Source organism: Macaca fascicularis, chromosome 5, assembly GCF_037993035.2.
Source record: "Macaca fascicularis isolate 582-1 chromosome 5, T2T-MFA8v1.1".
Taxonomy (NCBI): domain Eukaryota; kingdom Metazoa; phylum Chordata; class Mammalia; order Primates; family Cercopithecidae; genus Macaca; species Macaca fascicularis.
In genome coordinates this window covers 95368383-95385287 of record NC_088379.1, presented here as the reverse complement: position 1 = coordinate 95385287, position 16905 = coordinate 95368383, and the positions used below count along the sequence as shown (strand labels likewise).

Below are 16905 nucleotides of genomic sequence, written 5' to 3'. Positions count from 1 at the left end.
CAGGCGTGAGCCACTTGCCCAACCTAAAAATTTTCTTAAATGTCACTTTATATTCTCAAATTATCTAGAAAGGAAAATGTATTAGATTCCTGGATATTTTGGATATTGTAAGGAACATATTTATTTGCTGTATATTCTTTTAACAGTATTATAACTTCAGTTCAAAACAACACACAAAACATTATAAGAAACATTATAAGATTCCCTTATATTTTAAAAAATTCATTTATTTTCTGTTAATAATGCTGTTCAGTCTGTTGATTCTTCACTCATCTGAAATATTAGAGACTGATTCTGAATTGGATATTCATTCTGAAGCCTTTCAGAGCCACTGACACAAAGGGTCTGTCAAACTTGGAACACTATTTGTTGTATCATTTTATTTTTTTCTCTTGGCAAATCCACATAATTCATACAGGACTATGCCAAAGTCTTTTGAAAGAAACCAGATTTAAGAACGTAAAAATGTTAGTAAAGGTAGTGAATGTTAATTCTGTCGTTGTTACTGTATTTCTTCAAGCTGTGGCTGCAAACTGCTTTGAGTGATGTTATTGTAACTCACACATTAGGGAAAGAAAAGAGATGTTTGGTAGATTTTTTAATTAATGACCCCTATCAATGCTCCTTGACCTTTCCCACTCTATCTCTCCACAACTTCCATCCCTGGTTGGAAATTTTTTGCTATACTAAGTGAGAGTTATTGATGGGAAGGCATCAGATATCTCATGTGTGTTGCTGGTGGGATGGGAGACTGTGGAGGATGGGAATAGGTGGAAATCTACTGCAATGGAAAAAAAAAAAAAAAAGCGTGTCCTAGGACACCCAAAACATGAAGACTAGATAATAACAATAGCCACTTGTACTGAGAGCTTCCACTCTGCCTGGCTCTTTGCTATGAACCACATTATTCATTCCTTACCACAATCAAACAAGACAAGTAAAATATCATTCTCATTTTAAATGAGAAAACTAGAGATTAGACAGGTTGTAGATACTTGCTCTGAGTCACTGCTAATGAGTAGTAGAGCTTTGATAAGTCCCTGAATTTAGGTTGTATCTAGTACATTTACTCTTAGAAGTCTATCACGCTCACGAGAGTTGCAGAGTTGAATGTATTTCTTGGGCTCATTAATGTGTTTTTTTCTTTCTAATACTAAAGTCATTTGAACTTGTTAGATTTTGAAATATTTAAATGTCTTTTCTATCTGGCTTTAACATCTTGCATGCTTTCATATTCTTAGGACCACAAAACCACAGGAATATTTAAAATGATATCTAGTGGAAACAATATGAAGTTGGCCATGGGGTCAAATTAGAGAATCTGAACACTGTGCTCCTTCATTGCTCTTCATATTTCTTCAGAGTAACCTTATTCCCCCATCTCACACTCACCCTCTTTCCAAAATCATACATAATGCTCTCCCAATAGTACTCATTAGGCTTTCTCTACTGTACCCACTGTGAAATTACAGGAGAAGCCTACCGAGATCTCACTACCTCATCTCTCTCATACGTTTACAGAAGGTGAGAGGAAGGTGCAGATAGAGAATAAGAAGCAGGTGGCTCCAACATCAACATCACATCACCCCTTGAGTTCACAACAAATATGGAATATTATCCAAACACAGTAAAGATTGTATTGTCTTCACTTAAACACATTCAATCAGACCTCTCTTTAATCATTTGTTAGTAGGCAGCGTCTTTATTTTCATGCCATTCTACTCTGCTGTCTTTGCTATAGCACAAGTTTACCACATACCATACCTAAAAATTCAGTTGTTCTATGGGGGTAGACAAAGTCTAGGTTAAGCATATATTTCACAGAATGTTAATCTATAGCAAAATTAATGAATTAAATCCAGATAAAACAATCGTATTAAGGTGTGGTAAAATATTTATATCTCACTTAGCAAAAAGAAAACCAAACTTGAATATGGTAGTTATGAAGAGAACATGCATGCTAGTAATGCTTCCACGTTCTTACTTCATATTTCTTATGGGGTACAAGCCATTCAGTTAGTTTAACATTATATTCAGAGAGGCTAAAGATTGACTGAAGACAATGCCGTACATCAATAATGAAAACAAAAATAAAAAAATCTTTATTTTAACTTCTAGTTCCCTTCTTTGAACTTGAGCAGCTTTGCCTCCTTAAGAACACAGATCTAGAACATATGCAGTATCACTATCAATATTACTTGTAATTAAAAGCTCATTGGATGTTTACTGTGTTCAAGGCATTTTGAGGAGTGAAAAAAGTTAAACATATAGTTGTAGTTCAAAATGACAATGAAATTAGTTTACAGTTTTCTTTTTTTGTGGGTAGTGAGAAAGCGTCTCCCCCTATTGAGAAATACCAGTATACAAAAGGCAAAACTTTAAATATGAATGAACTGTTTTATAATAACATAAGTTCATCTTGATTTCCATTGTCACATCCAAATTTGAAGGCTATTTCTAACACAGCTGGGTTCTACCCTTTTCATTCTCACCCTTTACCACACCCAATCTGTGAGGCTTCAGACAGAAATCGCTAATTCAGGAGACAATTGTGCCTTCTGTAACAGTTTCTGCTAAATTGTCACAGTTCTGCCACTTAAAAAAAGCTAGATGATCTCAGCCTATCACCAAAGCTCTTGGAGCTCAGGTTCTCTGTCTGTAAAAGCTACATAAAATGTAATTTATCTGCTTGTTATGACTAAATAACATAGTACATTAGTCCTTTGCGAAAGTACTAACAAATTACCATATAAAAGTGTAGAATCATGTCAAATGTTATAAGAAATGCAACTGTCCAAAAATAATTATCTCACATTGGTCTGGTAATGAGACCTAAAATATCGCATTTTATTTACCTATTTGACTCAAAGCACCAGGTCTCAAAGAGGTCACTGTTATACTATAAATATGTCATATGAAATAATATATTAAATAATTGTTGTAATAGCCTATTGAAGTACTAGTTGTAATAAGACACAATGGAAAACTTACACTATTAACAGTAATAAAAAGAAACAACAAAAAGCAATAAAAAACAAACCACCGATTCATGCAATGACATGAATCACCTCACAAATACTATGCTGAGTAAAAGAAGTCAGACAGATATAAAAAAGTTTATACTACGTGATTAGATTTTTATGACATTCTAGAATATGCACATGAAGGGTGCAAGGTAACTGTCTGGAGTGATGAAAATGTCCTGTGTCTTCAAAATAGTGTGGGTTACACCAATGCATGGTTTTTTCAAAACTGATTTAAAGGGACACAACATCTGAGCATTTCACTAGGTGTAAATTACACTGAAATTTAAAAGAATCGTCTAATGACATTGTGGTTATTTTTAAACAGTTCTTAAATTTTGTGGATGCATACTGAATGTTTACAGTTGAAAAGATGTATATAAAGCTTGAATTTTGTGAAAAAAAATAGGGAGGATTGGTAGTGATAAAGTGAGTGGACTTATGAATGAGACATGATATGCCATGCATAGAAAAAATGTAAAAGTTGGGTGATATTCACATGGGAGTACTTTATTCTTTCTACTTTTGCGTATGTTTGAATATTTCCCATAACAAAAAGTTGAATATAGGGCGATCACCTGAGTTCATCTCCTCATTTACAAAAAATAAAACTGGAAACAGAAGGAGAACATAACTTGTTCAAGGTCTCCAAGCCAGACAACAAACTAGCTCCCAAGTCCAACCTTCTTGCTCTGGTCCTAAGCAAACACAAACTATTAATATGAGCTACTGCGTTATGGAAAGTCTGTTTTTCCAAAGGGCAGACCAATAGTTCAAGGAAGAGTTTAAGTAATAAAAATTTGTAATCTTACTTTCATGTTTTTCTATTTTCCACTGAACACATAGGCATTATCTTCTATATGTCTTTCATGTATAATCATTTGTTTACTATTCCTTGTGGTTTTAAAGTTGTTTTGTATGTTTACATTTGATTTTACTCAAATTTCAGAATCCAAATGAGTGCAAGAATCAGACAAAGCATTAGCTACAAACATAAAAACAATTTTTAAAAAACACAGCAAAAACGAGCTGTTGTCCCCGCCCCCCCCGCCGGCCCCCACCCCCCCCGCCGGCCCCCACCAGTGCTTAACTAATCTTCGGAATCCAGGCACAGAAAGCAAAGGCTTTCTGCTAGTGGGAGGAGCTTGCTTCTCCATTCTGGTGTGATCCAGGAATAGCTGTCTTCCAGTTCTGAAAGAGGTGAAAATGTGTTAAGCGATGCAAAAATTGTCTGGAGGTTCGCGTGTGTACGTCTGTGTGTCTGTGCATGTGGTGGGTCGGGGGAGAGAAAAGGGGATGTCAATTCTGAGGGCAACGAGAATTAGAAGTCAGAAAGGTGAGTGGCGTGTAGCATCTCCCTTTCAGAAGGGGCTGAAAAAGAAATTGGATATGATGGTCTGGTAGGGTAAATCACGCTGGATTTGTCTACCAGACCATGCACTTAGGTCTGCAAAGTAAGTCCCATTTCTAGAGCGAAAAGCCTTAGGACCGCTTGTTTTAGACGGCTGGGGAATATTTATTCCTCGTTCCGCTGATGGGAAAATCAGCGTCTGGCAGGCGCTGATTGGTGGAAAGGAAAATGGTGATAGTGGGGTGGGAAGAGGATTTGCTGAGCCTCCTCCTGCCTCCTCAACCTGTAACTCTTCCTTAGTAGTCTCCGATTCACCCGCGGGACCCTTTCGAGCTCGACCTGGATTAAGAGCAAACGAAAATCTTGAGGATATTTGAACTAAAGCGACCCTTAACGTAGCCTGTGACCGTGATTAAATTCAGCGATGCGAGGGCAAAGTGCTCTCGGCGGTGCGGTGTGAGCCACCTCCCTGCGCTGCCTGTCTCCCCAAAGGATAGGCTCTGCTCTGGGTGGTCGACCCTCAGGCCCTCAGCTCTCCCAGGTCGACTCTGACGAGGGGTAGGGGGTGGTCCCAGGGAGGACCCGGAGGAAAGGCGGGGACAGGAAGGGAGGGGAATGGGAAAGAGGGAGAGTCGTCAGCCCAAGCCCAACCGCTCCCAATCGCCACAAGAGTGCCCGTGACCCTGAACTTGAGGTGAGGCGCAAAAGCGCCCCCACTTTCCCGCCTTGCGCGGCCAGGCAGGCGGCTGGAATTGGTGGTTCACCCTGCGCCCCCTGCCCCATCCCCATCCGAGATAGGAAACGAAGAGCACGCTGCAGGGAAAGCAGCGAGCGCTGGGAGGGGAGCGTGGAGAGGCGCTGACAAATCAGCGGTGGGGGCGGAGAGCCGAGGAGAAGGAGAAGGAGGAGGACGAGGAGGAGGAGGACGGCGACGACCAGAAGGGGCCCGAGAGAGGGGGCGAGCGACCGAGCGCCGCGACGCGGGAGTGAGGTGCGTGCGGGCTGCAGCGCAGACCCCGGCCCGGCCCCTCCGAGAGCGTCCTGAGCGCTCCCTCACGCCTTCCCTTCAAACCTTCTGCCTTTTTCTCCATCCTCGTGAGCGGAGAACTGGGAGTGGCCATTCGACGACAGGTTAGCGGGTTTGCCTCCCACGCCCCCAGCCTCCCGTCGTCGGCTCACAGCGGCCTCCTCTGGGGACCGTCCCCCTCCCGGTGCCGCCTCCGCCCTTCCTGTGCGCTCCTTTTCCTCCTTCTTCCCTATTAAATATTATTTGGGAATTGTTTAATTTTTTTTTTTTTTAAGAGAGGTAGGGAGGAATCGGAGTTGTGGAGAAGCAGAGGGACACAGGTAAGTACCTGTGGATCTAAACGGGCGTCTTTGGAAATCCTGGAGAAAGCCGGGTGGGAGAGGAATGGTCGTGGGCACCAGGAGGGGGTGGTGCTGCGGTGAGGACCTGCTGTGCCAGGTCTCTGGGAGGTGAGTACTTGTCCCTTTGGGGAGCCTAAGGAAAGAGACTTGACCTGGCTTTCGTCCTGTCAAGGGCTTCTCCCCAAGGGCTGAGAGATTAGGATGCGTCTCTGGGATCCGCTTTTCCCCGGGAAACGCGAGGATGCTCCCTGGAGCGTAAGCATCCAACTTTTATTTCTCTCTTACCTGAAATCCGTCTGCCCGCTCTCTTGGTTTTTCTCTGTAAAGTAAGCAAGCTGCCTTTGGCAAATAATGAAATGGAAGTGCAGGGAGGCCAAGTCAACAGGTGGTAAAGGGTTAACAAGTGCTGGCGCGGGGTCCGCTAGGGTGGATGCTGAGAACGCCCCCTCGGGTGGCTGGCGCAGGGTTAGAGACGGCCCGCGAGTGTGAGCGCCGCCTGCTCAGGGTAGATATCTGAGGGCGGGGGTGGATGCTCGGATGTATTAGAACCAGCACCCTTGGGCTCGCTGTTTGCCTGAGGTTGAACCACACCCAGAGTGAGTAGTTAGTTCTCTTGCCTACGCCTCTCCACCATCAACCTGTTAGCCTTCTTCTGGGATTCATGTTAAGGATGCCCCAGACCCTAAGCCTCCAGCTTCCATGCTTCTAACTCACACTGTTACCCTTTAGACCCCGGGAAGTTAAAACAGGAGTGACTCTTTTCATGCAACTCCACTTCTGAAATGCAGTATTAACAACTCAGAGGATTCATCCTAATCCATGGTTAGGTGGCTAGACTTTTACTAGCCAAGATGGATGGGAGATGCTAAATTTTTAATGCCAGAGCTAAAAATGTCTGCTTTGTCCAATGGTTAAATGAGTGTACACTTAAAAGAGTCTCACACTTTGGAGGGTTTCTCATGATTTTTCAGTGTTTTTTGTTTATTTTCCCCCAAAAGTTCTCATTCAAAGTGTATTTTATGTTCTCCAGTGTGGTGTAAAGGAATTCATTAGCCATGGATGTATTCATGAAAGGACTTTCAAAGGCCAAGGAGGGAGTTGTGGCTGCTGCTGAGAAAACCAAACAGGGTGTGGCAGAAGCAGCAGGAAAGACAAAAGAGGGTGTTCTCTATGTAGGTAGGTAAACCCCAAATGTCACTTTGGTGTTGGTTCATGACTGATGGGTTAGGATAATCAATACTCTAAATGCTGGTAGTTCTCTCTCTTGATTCATTTTTGCATCATTGCTTGTCAAAAGGGTGGACTGAGTCAGAGGTATATGTAGGTAGGTGAATGTGAATGTGTGTATTTGAGCTAATAGTAAAAAATGCGGCTGTTTCCTTTTCGATATTTTTAATTTTGCCCTAATATTTAGGACTTTTGAAAAATGAATGCTTCTGTGCCTACATAATTACATTTCAGAGAACAGTTTTAAAAATACATTGTCTTTTTAAAAAATCAACAATATTCTTAAGAATCAAAATCATTGCTGGGTCTGTGATTTCTTTTACCATCATGAATAATGTTTGTCAATTTTAACCCATTCTGATTTTTAAAATATGACTTTGATATGCCCCTGTGCTGTGTATAAAGAGACCTATTTGTGGCCCTAAAATGGAAACAACAGATTAGTCTTTGGTAGAGTTACTTCATGTGATCATTTGGTCTCTCTGAACACTGAGGACAGAGAAAAGTGCTTGAGGGCTGCTACTGACCTCTCAGAAACATTGATACAGTTCATCCATCAAATGACAAACATACTGAAAGAATAAAGAAATTGATGCTTATTACCTACTTGTTCCTAAAGTTCCACCTTGGGGTATACACCCAAGCTCTGACTCTCTTTTCTGTATCTTGAATTGTGTTCAATTGCATGTTATTTTACAAACCACTTTGAATTCTTTGGAAAAGAATAGACACACGCTCTCATCCACAGGCATAGACACAGACACACACACACACTCAACATAGACACATTGCCCATTCTTCCTCTCTTCTTTCTCCTCTGAGCTTTTTCACATTCTCTGGTGGCAACTATAAGCAGTTAGAGTCACAGGATGAACCGTCAGGTGGAGGATGAGCACATTGAGTTGCCTAGCTGAAACACATGCTCCGTCTATGTCTGCAAAGCGAAAGAAAGCTACATTATCTCTTCAAGATAGATCAGTGAGGAAAATTTTATATTTGGAATGAGTTATATGAATGCGTCTCATCAAATTTCACAACACATTTTTTTTTTCTGTTTTCTATTTTCAATTTTTAGAGTCAGGGTCTTGCTCTGTCGCCCAGGCTGAACTGCAGTGATGCTATCATAGCTTACCGCAGCCTTGAATTCCTGGGCTCAAGTCATGCTCCCACCTCAGCCTCCTGAGTAGCCAGGATTATAGGCATGTGCCACTGCCTCATTATTTAGACTTTTCTTATGTTGACTTAATCTTCCCACAAATCTTCAGTGAAATTACTTTTTTCTACCTTAAAACATATTTTCAGAAAGTCATTAAAATAGAGTGTTACAAGAGGAAAAAATGTATGAGTTAATTTTAAATATTTTATGAAGTGTGAATTATACCTTTTTATATGGAATTTGGAATACTGAATCAGTGACATGCAGTTTATCCATCTTTCCATTTGTCCTCAGATTTCCAAGTTTTGCAAGTACAAGTTTCTTTGACTTCAGTTACTTTATAACTGTTCATTGAAATCATTTTCAATGTCTCTCATGACATTTAACACATAGCACATTCTATAAATTATTTATTGGTTACATTCTGAGTTCTAATTGAGAGTTGAACTTATACACATACACAGAATTTAAGATAAAAAATGACCATGCAAAGACACAATAGTGTAATCCAGGGGTTGGCAAAATTTTATGGTAAGGAATCAGATAGCACATATTTTAAGCCATGAGATCTATGTCTTGGCCAGGTGCCATGGCTCAGGTCTTGAATCCCAGCACTTTGAGAGCTCAAGGCTGGTAGATCACTTGAGCCCAGGGGTTTGAGACCAGCCTGGGCCACGTGGTGAAACCCTGTGTCTACAAACAATGCAAAAATTAGCCGGGTATGGTAGCATGCACCTGTATTGCCAGCTACCCAGGAGGCTGAGGTAGGAGGATGGCTTGAACCATACAGCTGGCTGCAGAGGTTGCAGTGAGCTGCGATCAAGCCACTGCACTCCAGCCTGGGTGGCAGAATGAGACCCTGTCTAAAAAAAAAAAAAAAAGAAATCTATGTCTCAATTCTGCTTTTGAAGTGTGAAAGTAGTCAAAAACAATAGCTAGTGTGGCTGTGTTCCAATAAAACTTCATTTATCAAAACAGGTAGTGGGCTGGAATTGTCTTGTAGGTTATAGTTTGCTGACTACTGATAGAGTGGAAAGAACATGCACTAATCACACAAACCAAAGTTTTAGTTCGAGGCTACATCACTTATTACCTTTAGGGTCTTGGGGAAGTGTACTTAACATCTCTGAGCATCACTTCCCTGATTAGTAAAAAATATTATTTAGAAAACTGCAACTACCTTCTGGTTTTTGTAAGAATGTCATAATAAACAGGACATATGAATAATTGAGCACACTTTTATATATAGGAATCATGGCTATTATTATCAAATAAAATCTCCAACAGAATAATTACTTTACCAACATGTTTTCTATTTATTCTTTTGTCCTTCATTACATAACAAGTTTGAAAGATTGGAGGTGACCAAAGACCATTTTATAATTTCACTATGGCTGAAGATGTTTGGTAGAAGCCTCATAAGAAAAGTAATCTCAATCTCATCAGTCTCAAAAGTATGTAAGAATATACTTTTGACAACTACTTTTTAACTCATTGCAGAACTACCTTAATGATCAGTGTTATTTTTGTGGGTCTTTTTCCTTCCATTTTTGTTATCTGTGTACACAAATTTTCAATCAACATACTTCAATTTAATATACAAAAATTTCTTCAAATGACTCAGAAATTAATTAGACCTAAATTCAAAAGCAGAAAGATTTAATTATCTTTATATAATGCTAAGTAATATAAATGCAATAAATGCAAGAAAATAATGATCTTTGAGTCTCTTCCAATGCCACTCTGTTCAATAAGCAGCAGGGGCCATCAGTGAAATTGACAGCAAATTCTCAAGTCAAAATGTGCTTCATCTCACTAAGCTGACAAAGTCAACATAGCATGCACAACAGGGATAGCTGGATTCTTAAAACTCACAGGTGTTACTTCTGACCTTCTTCTCCACTCTGTGCTCTTTTGAGGTTGGGAAGACAAGATGTGGTTGGTGGGGGACATTTCTGCTCAGGGAAGCCATCAGCTCTGGTGTCCCTACAGCATTTATATCTTGCTAGTCACATAACTACTTGGCACCTATTTTGTAGCTGTATGTTATCAATTACAGATTACTCATAAATTAAAGGCTAACCATCAATTACAGTTTATTGGTAAATAATTATGACCTCAAAGAACAGCTGATTGGTTTGATACATGGTAACCTTATGAGGACTCTCATTTATCTCTTTATTTAAGGTATATATATATCTCTTTGTTTGGGGTTACACTACAAAAATATAAACTATGTTGCATATTTATAAAAAATAATTAATTATAAATTCTAATGGTGTGTTTTAGTAGCATTCTTTTTTTTTTCCCCCCCTGAGATAGGGTCTCATCTGTCACCTCACTCCAGGCTGGAGTGCAGTGGCATGATCTCAGCTTACTGTAACCCCCGCCTCCTGGGTTCAAGTGATTCTCCTGACTCAGCCTCCTGAGTAGCTGGGATTACAGGCATGTGCCACCACACCCGGTTAATTTTTGTATTTTTAGTAGAGACAGGCTTTCACCATGTTAGCCAGGATGGTCTCGAACTCCTGACCTCATGATCCGCCCACCTCAGCCTCCCAAAGTGCTGGGATTACAGGCATGAGCCACCACGCCTGGCCTAGTGGCATTCTTTTTTAAAAATAAATTTAATTGCGTATATTTAGGGTATACAACATGATGTTATGGGATATATTAGACACTAAAAATTACTGTATTGAAGAAAGTTAATATATTCATAATCTCCCATAGTTACCTTTTTTGTTGTTTTTGTGGCAAGGGCAGCTAAAATCCACTTATTTAGCATGAATCTCAAATATAGTACAATTTTATCACCTATAGTCGTCATACATTAGATCTGTACACTTGTTCATCCTACACATCTGCTACTTGCTTGGATCCTCTGGCCTATATCTCCTTCTTTTCTATCTACTTTTCCACCCCTATTAACCCTGTTTTTTACTTAGTGTTTGTACATTTGAATTTTGTTTCAAGCTTCCACATATATGTGAGATAATGTGATATCTTTCTTTCTGTGTTTGGCTTATTTCACTTAGCATAATGTTGTCTGAGTTCATCCATGTTGTAAATGGTAGGATCTTATTCTTTTTAGGGCTGACAGATATTCCATGGTATCTATGTACCGCAGTCTTTTTACCTACCTATCTATTGGTAAACACTTTAGTTGTGGCTATTGTGTTTTTCTTTTTTTCTTTTTTGGAGATAAGGTCTTGCTGTCACCCAGGCTGCAATGGAGTGGTGTGATTATAGCTCACTGTAACCTCAAACTTCTAGGCTCAAGAGATCCTCCTGCCTCGGCCTCCCAAGTAGCTGGGACTACAGGCATGCATCACCATGCCTGGCTAATTTTTAATATTTTTCGTAGAGATAGCATCTCACTCTGTTGCCCGGACTGGTCTCAAACTCCTAATTCAAATTTAAAATAGAGTATGACAATTCTGTAAAATATAAAAAACATGTCCACTCCATATAGAAAGTAATACAATGAGAAGACAAACACTATTTATATTACTCTTGATAAGTTTTTTACAAAGAAATAAAACACTTTAATTTTTAATGTTTTATAGTTTGCTAAACAAATACTAGTTTTAGTGTTTTTAAAATTCCTTATATATTTATAAGTGATCTTCCTGCCTCCGCCTCCCAAAGCACTGGGATTCCAAGCAAGAGCCACTGTGTTGGGCCCTTGGGGGTGCAGATATGCTGAAATCTTTTCTTGTGGATTTACACCCAGAAGAGAGATTGCTGGGTCACATGCTACCCTACTTTCAATTTTTCTTTTATTTTTAGTGAACATGTGATAATTGTATATAACTGTGGGATCCAGAATTATATTTCCATACATGTATACAACGTGTGATAATCAAATCAGGGTAATTAACATATCCATTACCTGAAACATTTACCATTCCTTTGTGGTGGGAACATTAAAAGTGAAAAATTCTCTCTTCTAGATTTTTGAACACATGCAATAAACAATTGTTAAGTATATCACCCTACATTACTATAGAATGCTAGAACTTATTCTTCATATTTGGCTGCAATTTCATATTCCTTAACCAACCTCTCCGTATCCTCCCCTCCCTCTTACCCTTGTCAGCCTCTAATAATCATAATTCTACTCTCTACTTCTATCTTATTGTCTTTGATTCAGAATACATTTCATCATTTAACCATAGGTCAAATTCTTAGATACTGCTGAGGCAGAGAAGAAAGACCGCAGACCAGCTGTTAGACATTTCTTACTACTAGTCATTTTTAAGACAACATGGGGTGCAGGGGGTGAGGATGAGAGATAGAGATTGAGATCTATTCTCTTAAATACCAGCTGTTCTCACTCTTCATAGTTTCAGCACACACAAATTCCAGTTACCACGGTTAGTTAAATGACACCAACCCCTAACAACACAATTCAAATTTCTGTTACCACAGTATACTGAAAGTAATTGCATAAAGTACAAACTTTGCTGCTAACTCTTCAGCCTTCAAATCATTACATAAATAACAGAAACCCATTATAATCAGTGACAAAACCACAGCACTTCTTTCAAAGCTTTTTGGTGATTGATCGCTTCTTCACATGTGTTATGCAGTTCATACAGACAGCAATGCCCGTAGTTGTGTAGCCACTTTGTCTTCCAGTGGTGAGCCCATGTGATGTTTCACAAAAATGCACAATCAAAAGAGGAAATTGACCAGTAAAGATGAAAGAGCAGCAAAGAAAGGAAGCGAAACATGCTGGAAGTAAAATTTGAATCAAACATAAGTTGATTTATATAGGAAGTAGCCACCCCTGAGGATGTTGTCACTGCTGCAATTCAGGAGACTCTAGATATGCAGTCAGAGGAATGTATTGAAGGTGGAGGTATCCATATAAATGAGGAAAGAGGTTGTGATAAAGAGTGAAGGTGTCCCAGAGGAAGTGATGCTGAAAAATGCACCTTATGTTAAGTACACTCTCAGTATATCATGACATTAAAGTGCAAATGGTAACATTTTGTAAACTGATCCAAACCTAAAAAGGAGTATGACAATTCTGTAAAACATAAAAATCATGCCTATTCCATAAATTATCTACAGTGTGAATTACACTGAAAAATCCAACATTAGAGAGGATATGAATAAAATTTTTAACAAGCATAATTTTAATAATACACATAATATTTATTTGTATACAAGTTTAGTAATGGTCCAGGTTTGGAAGAAATTCTGATCCTGTGTAGAAACCCTAGTTTGAATGTGCTTATAGCCTATTATTACATGTGTAATGTTACATAAATTACTTAACTCAGATTTTTAATTTCATCAGATATTTAAAATGGGCAAAATATAACTACATTCAATGGATGTTGTGAAGATTAAATAAGATATATGTAAAGTGCTTTTTACATAATGGGTGTTCAGCACATGTTAAAGCCTACTCTCCATCCCTCTTCGCTTTTGCTTCATGGGTTGACTCATTTGTCTCTAGTGCTGTATTTTTAAAGCTTCTGGCTGGGCAGAGTGGCTCAAGCCTGTAATCCCAGCACTTTGGGAGGCCGAAGCGGGCAGATCACAAGGTCGGGAGATCGAGACCATCCTGGCTAACATGGTGAAACCCCCGTCTCTACTAAAGAAATACAAAAAAATTAGCGGGGTGTGGTGGTGGGCGCCTGTAGTCCCAGCTACTCGGGAGGCTGAGGCAGGAGAATGGCGTGAACCCGGGAGGCAGAGCTTGCAGTGAGCCGAGATCCGGCCACTGCACTCCAGCCTGGGCGACAGGGCGAGACTCCGTCTTAAAAAAAAAAAAAAAAGAAAGAAAGAGAGAGAGAGAAAAGAAAAAAGCTTCTACAGCTCTGATTTCAAAATTATCTTCCCACCAAGCCCCAGTGTAATCTCATTCTTTTTTCTCCTCTGTAAATTCGTATGTGATGTGGGAACAAAGGGGATAAAGTTATTATTTTGTGCTAAAATCTTAATTGGAGATGACCTCCTGTTAGCTTGGCTTTCTTCTATTTATTGTGGTGGTTACTGAAGTTCCTTCTTTTAGATTTAGGATATATATATATATATATTTTTTTTTTTTTTTTCCCTGAAGATGTAATAATCTATAGACTTCTGAAGACTGAGTTTTTAAATTAGTTGTGTTGAAAACTAGCTAATCAGCAATTTAAGGCTAGTTTGAGACTTATGTCTTGAATGTGTTCGTTTTTGTAGGCTCCAAAACCAAGGAGGGAGTGGTGCACGGTGTGGCAACAGGTAAGCTCCACTGGGCTTAGATCCAAAGACGATGAAGTATCTAGTGATTAGTGTGGCCCAGTATTCAGCATTCCGAATGACACTATAAAACAATCACTGAGCATTCTAAGAGCATATCAGTCTTATTCAAACTGAATTATTTATAGAGTATTTTTAAATAGGTAAATATCGATTATAAATAAATAAAAAATATAGTTACTTGCCAAGAATAATGATGGCTTTGAATTGATAAGCTATGTTTAATTTATAGTAATTGGGCATTCAAATATTCTGACCAAAAATGTATTGACAAACTGCTGACAAAAATACAATGTGAAATAGCCATTATTTTTTTTTAAATAGAGTAAAATTTCTGTTGATTACGATAAAATATTTTGACCTTAAGTTACATTGATTATAATATTTCTTTGATAATTCAGAGTACGTTTCAGGAAACACCCTTGGACAGTCAGTAAATTGTTTATTGTATTTATATTTGTATTGTTATGGTATAGCTATTTGTACTGATATTATTGTGCAATTATCATATTTCTGATTATATAATTCATTTGGCCTAAATTTACCAAAAATTTGAATAAGTCAATTAGGTCTACAATCAAGAAATATCAAAAATGATGAAAATGATGATAATCATCATCAGATGATGAGGAAGATGAGGATGAGAGTGCCAGAAATAGAAAAATCAAAAGGGAACCAAAATTTACAAATTAAAAGCCCATAGACTTGCTGTAATTAAGTTTCCTGTTGTAAGTACTCCACATTTCCTGGCAGGTGTGGTGAAACAAAAGATATAATCAGAAATATAATTTATATGAAAATTAAATTATAGCATTAAACACAATAGTGCCTATAAAAACAAAATGTTCCTATCAATGACTTCTAAAATGGAAAGGAGAAAAATGATATGGGAATCTTAATACAGTGCTGTGGTTAGGACTAAAAACACAGGAGTCAGTTCTTCTTGGTTCAACTTGTTACTTACTCTTTACCAGCTGTGTGGTTTTTTTTGCAAGAGTCTTCACCTCTGTATGATTTAGCTTCCTCGTCTATAAAATAATTCATTGAATTAGTGTACACAAAGCATCTGGAAAACAAAAAGCAAACAATATATATATTTATAAGTGTTACTTCTTGCTTTACAGTGAACTTTCTTGTGCAACATTTTTACAACTAGCGTAGAAAAATATTTTTTAAATGAATACTTTTGATTTAAAAATGGGAGTGTAAAAATAAAGCAGACTCCTTTGAAACTAGTTCTGTTAGAAGTTAATTATGCACCTTTAATGGGCTCTGTTGCAATCCAACAGAGAACTAGATAAGTAAATGGACTATGTTGCCTTCTAGGGACCTCCTATAAATATGATATTGTGAAGCATTATTATAATAATAACTAGATAGCAGACAGGTGGAGACTCTACTATCTGAAGAGGGTCAGTCTAGATGAATGGTGTTCCATTTAGTAGTTGAGGAAGAACCCATGAGGTTTAGAAAGCAGAAGGCCATGTACCAAGTTTTGGAGTCAGTGGTAAAAATTTTAAAAACCCAACTACTACTGTCACCTAATGATCTAATGGAGACTGGAGATGGACTGCATTTTTTCAGTCTTCTCCAGAATGCCAAAATGTAAACACATCTCTCTCTCTCTCTCTCTCTCTCTCTCTCTCTTTCTCTCTCTCTCTCTCTCTCTCTCTCTCTCTCTCTCTCTGTGTGTATGAGAGAGAGAGAGAGACTGAAGTTTGTACAATTAAACAACATTTTATAAAATGTTTTCTAAAGGACAGTGGCCCACAATCCTAAGTTTCCAACATTGTACAATGTTGGGAGATTCTGCATATTTTATTTTCTCTTTGGTATATTAAGGAATCTGAGATGTCCTACAGTAAAGAAATTTGCATTACATAGTTAAAATCAAGGTTATTCAAACTTTTTGATTATTGAAACCTTTCTCCATTAGTTATTAGGGTTGAATGAAACTAGTGTTCTACAGAAAACTATGGGAAATGTTGCTAAGCAGTAACGACATGGTGATTTCAGCATGGGCAATATTTACAACCATTACACCCATGAACCACCCTGGCAGTAGTGAAGTACCAAAAATGCTGTCATAACTAGTATGGCTATGAGAAACACATTGGGATAAATCAGCTGCTATCATAATCATTCCTCTCCCACATCAGATAAATGAATTAATTTTTTGAATAGGGTTATTTAATATAAAGTTCTTAAGTCTAATTATGAGAAGAAATAAGACAATTACTTCAGTGGTTAAAGAGAGAATAATTTGCATATTTTACCTGATGTAAAATGTTTGCTATGGGTACATATTAAGTGCTAACTAATTGTTAATTGTTCTTGTTACAAGTCTTAATGCAGGGAAACAAGAAACTATTACATAGTACCTAATATTAACTTCTAATATTAAATAAACAATTTCCCCCAAATTCATCCCATTAGATTTCTTTTCAAGGGGGCGGGGGAGAAATATAGACTTCAGTAAACTTGGGCTGGGAGCTTTCTACCTACAAAGTTCAAGGAAAACAAAT

At 38.4% G+C, this 16905-nt stretch overlaps 1 protein-coding gene across 19 annotated transcripts in view; it reads left to right on the top strand.

Annotated features, from left to right (window-relative positions):
• Positions 1-4170: 4170 nt before the first annotated feature.
• Positions 4171-16905, top strand: part of SNCA (synuclein alpha) — a 111637-nt gene continuing 98902 nt past the window's right edge. For 2 of the 19 annotated variants that reach the window (XM_005555422.4, XM_074040153.1), the window contains exons 1-3: positions 4171-4223; positions 6773-6918; positions 14321-14362. In XM_005555422.4, coding sequence (XP_005555479.2) covers positions 6798-6918; positions 14321-14362 — 163 coding nt within the window. In that variant the 5' untranslated portion in view covers positions 4171-4223; positions 6773-6797. Of the gene's footprint in view, positions 4360-4659; positions 5069-5301; positions 5722-5914; positions 5998-6191; positions 6339-6772; positions 6919-14320; positions 14363-16905 lie in introns of those variants that run through there. The other 17 variants (XM_065545239.1, XM_045392649.3, XM_045392648.2 and 14 more) reach the window with 16 other exon arrangements.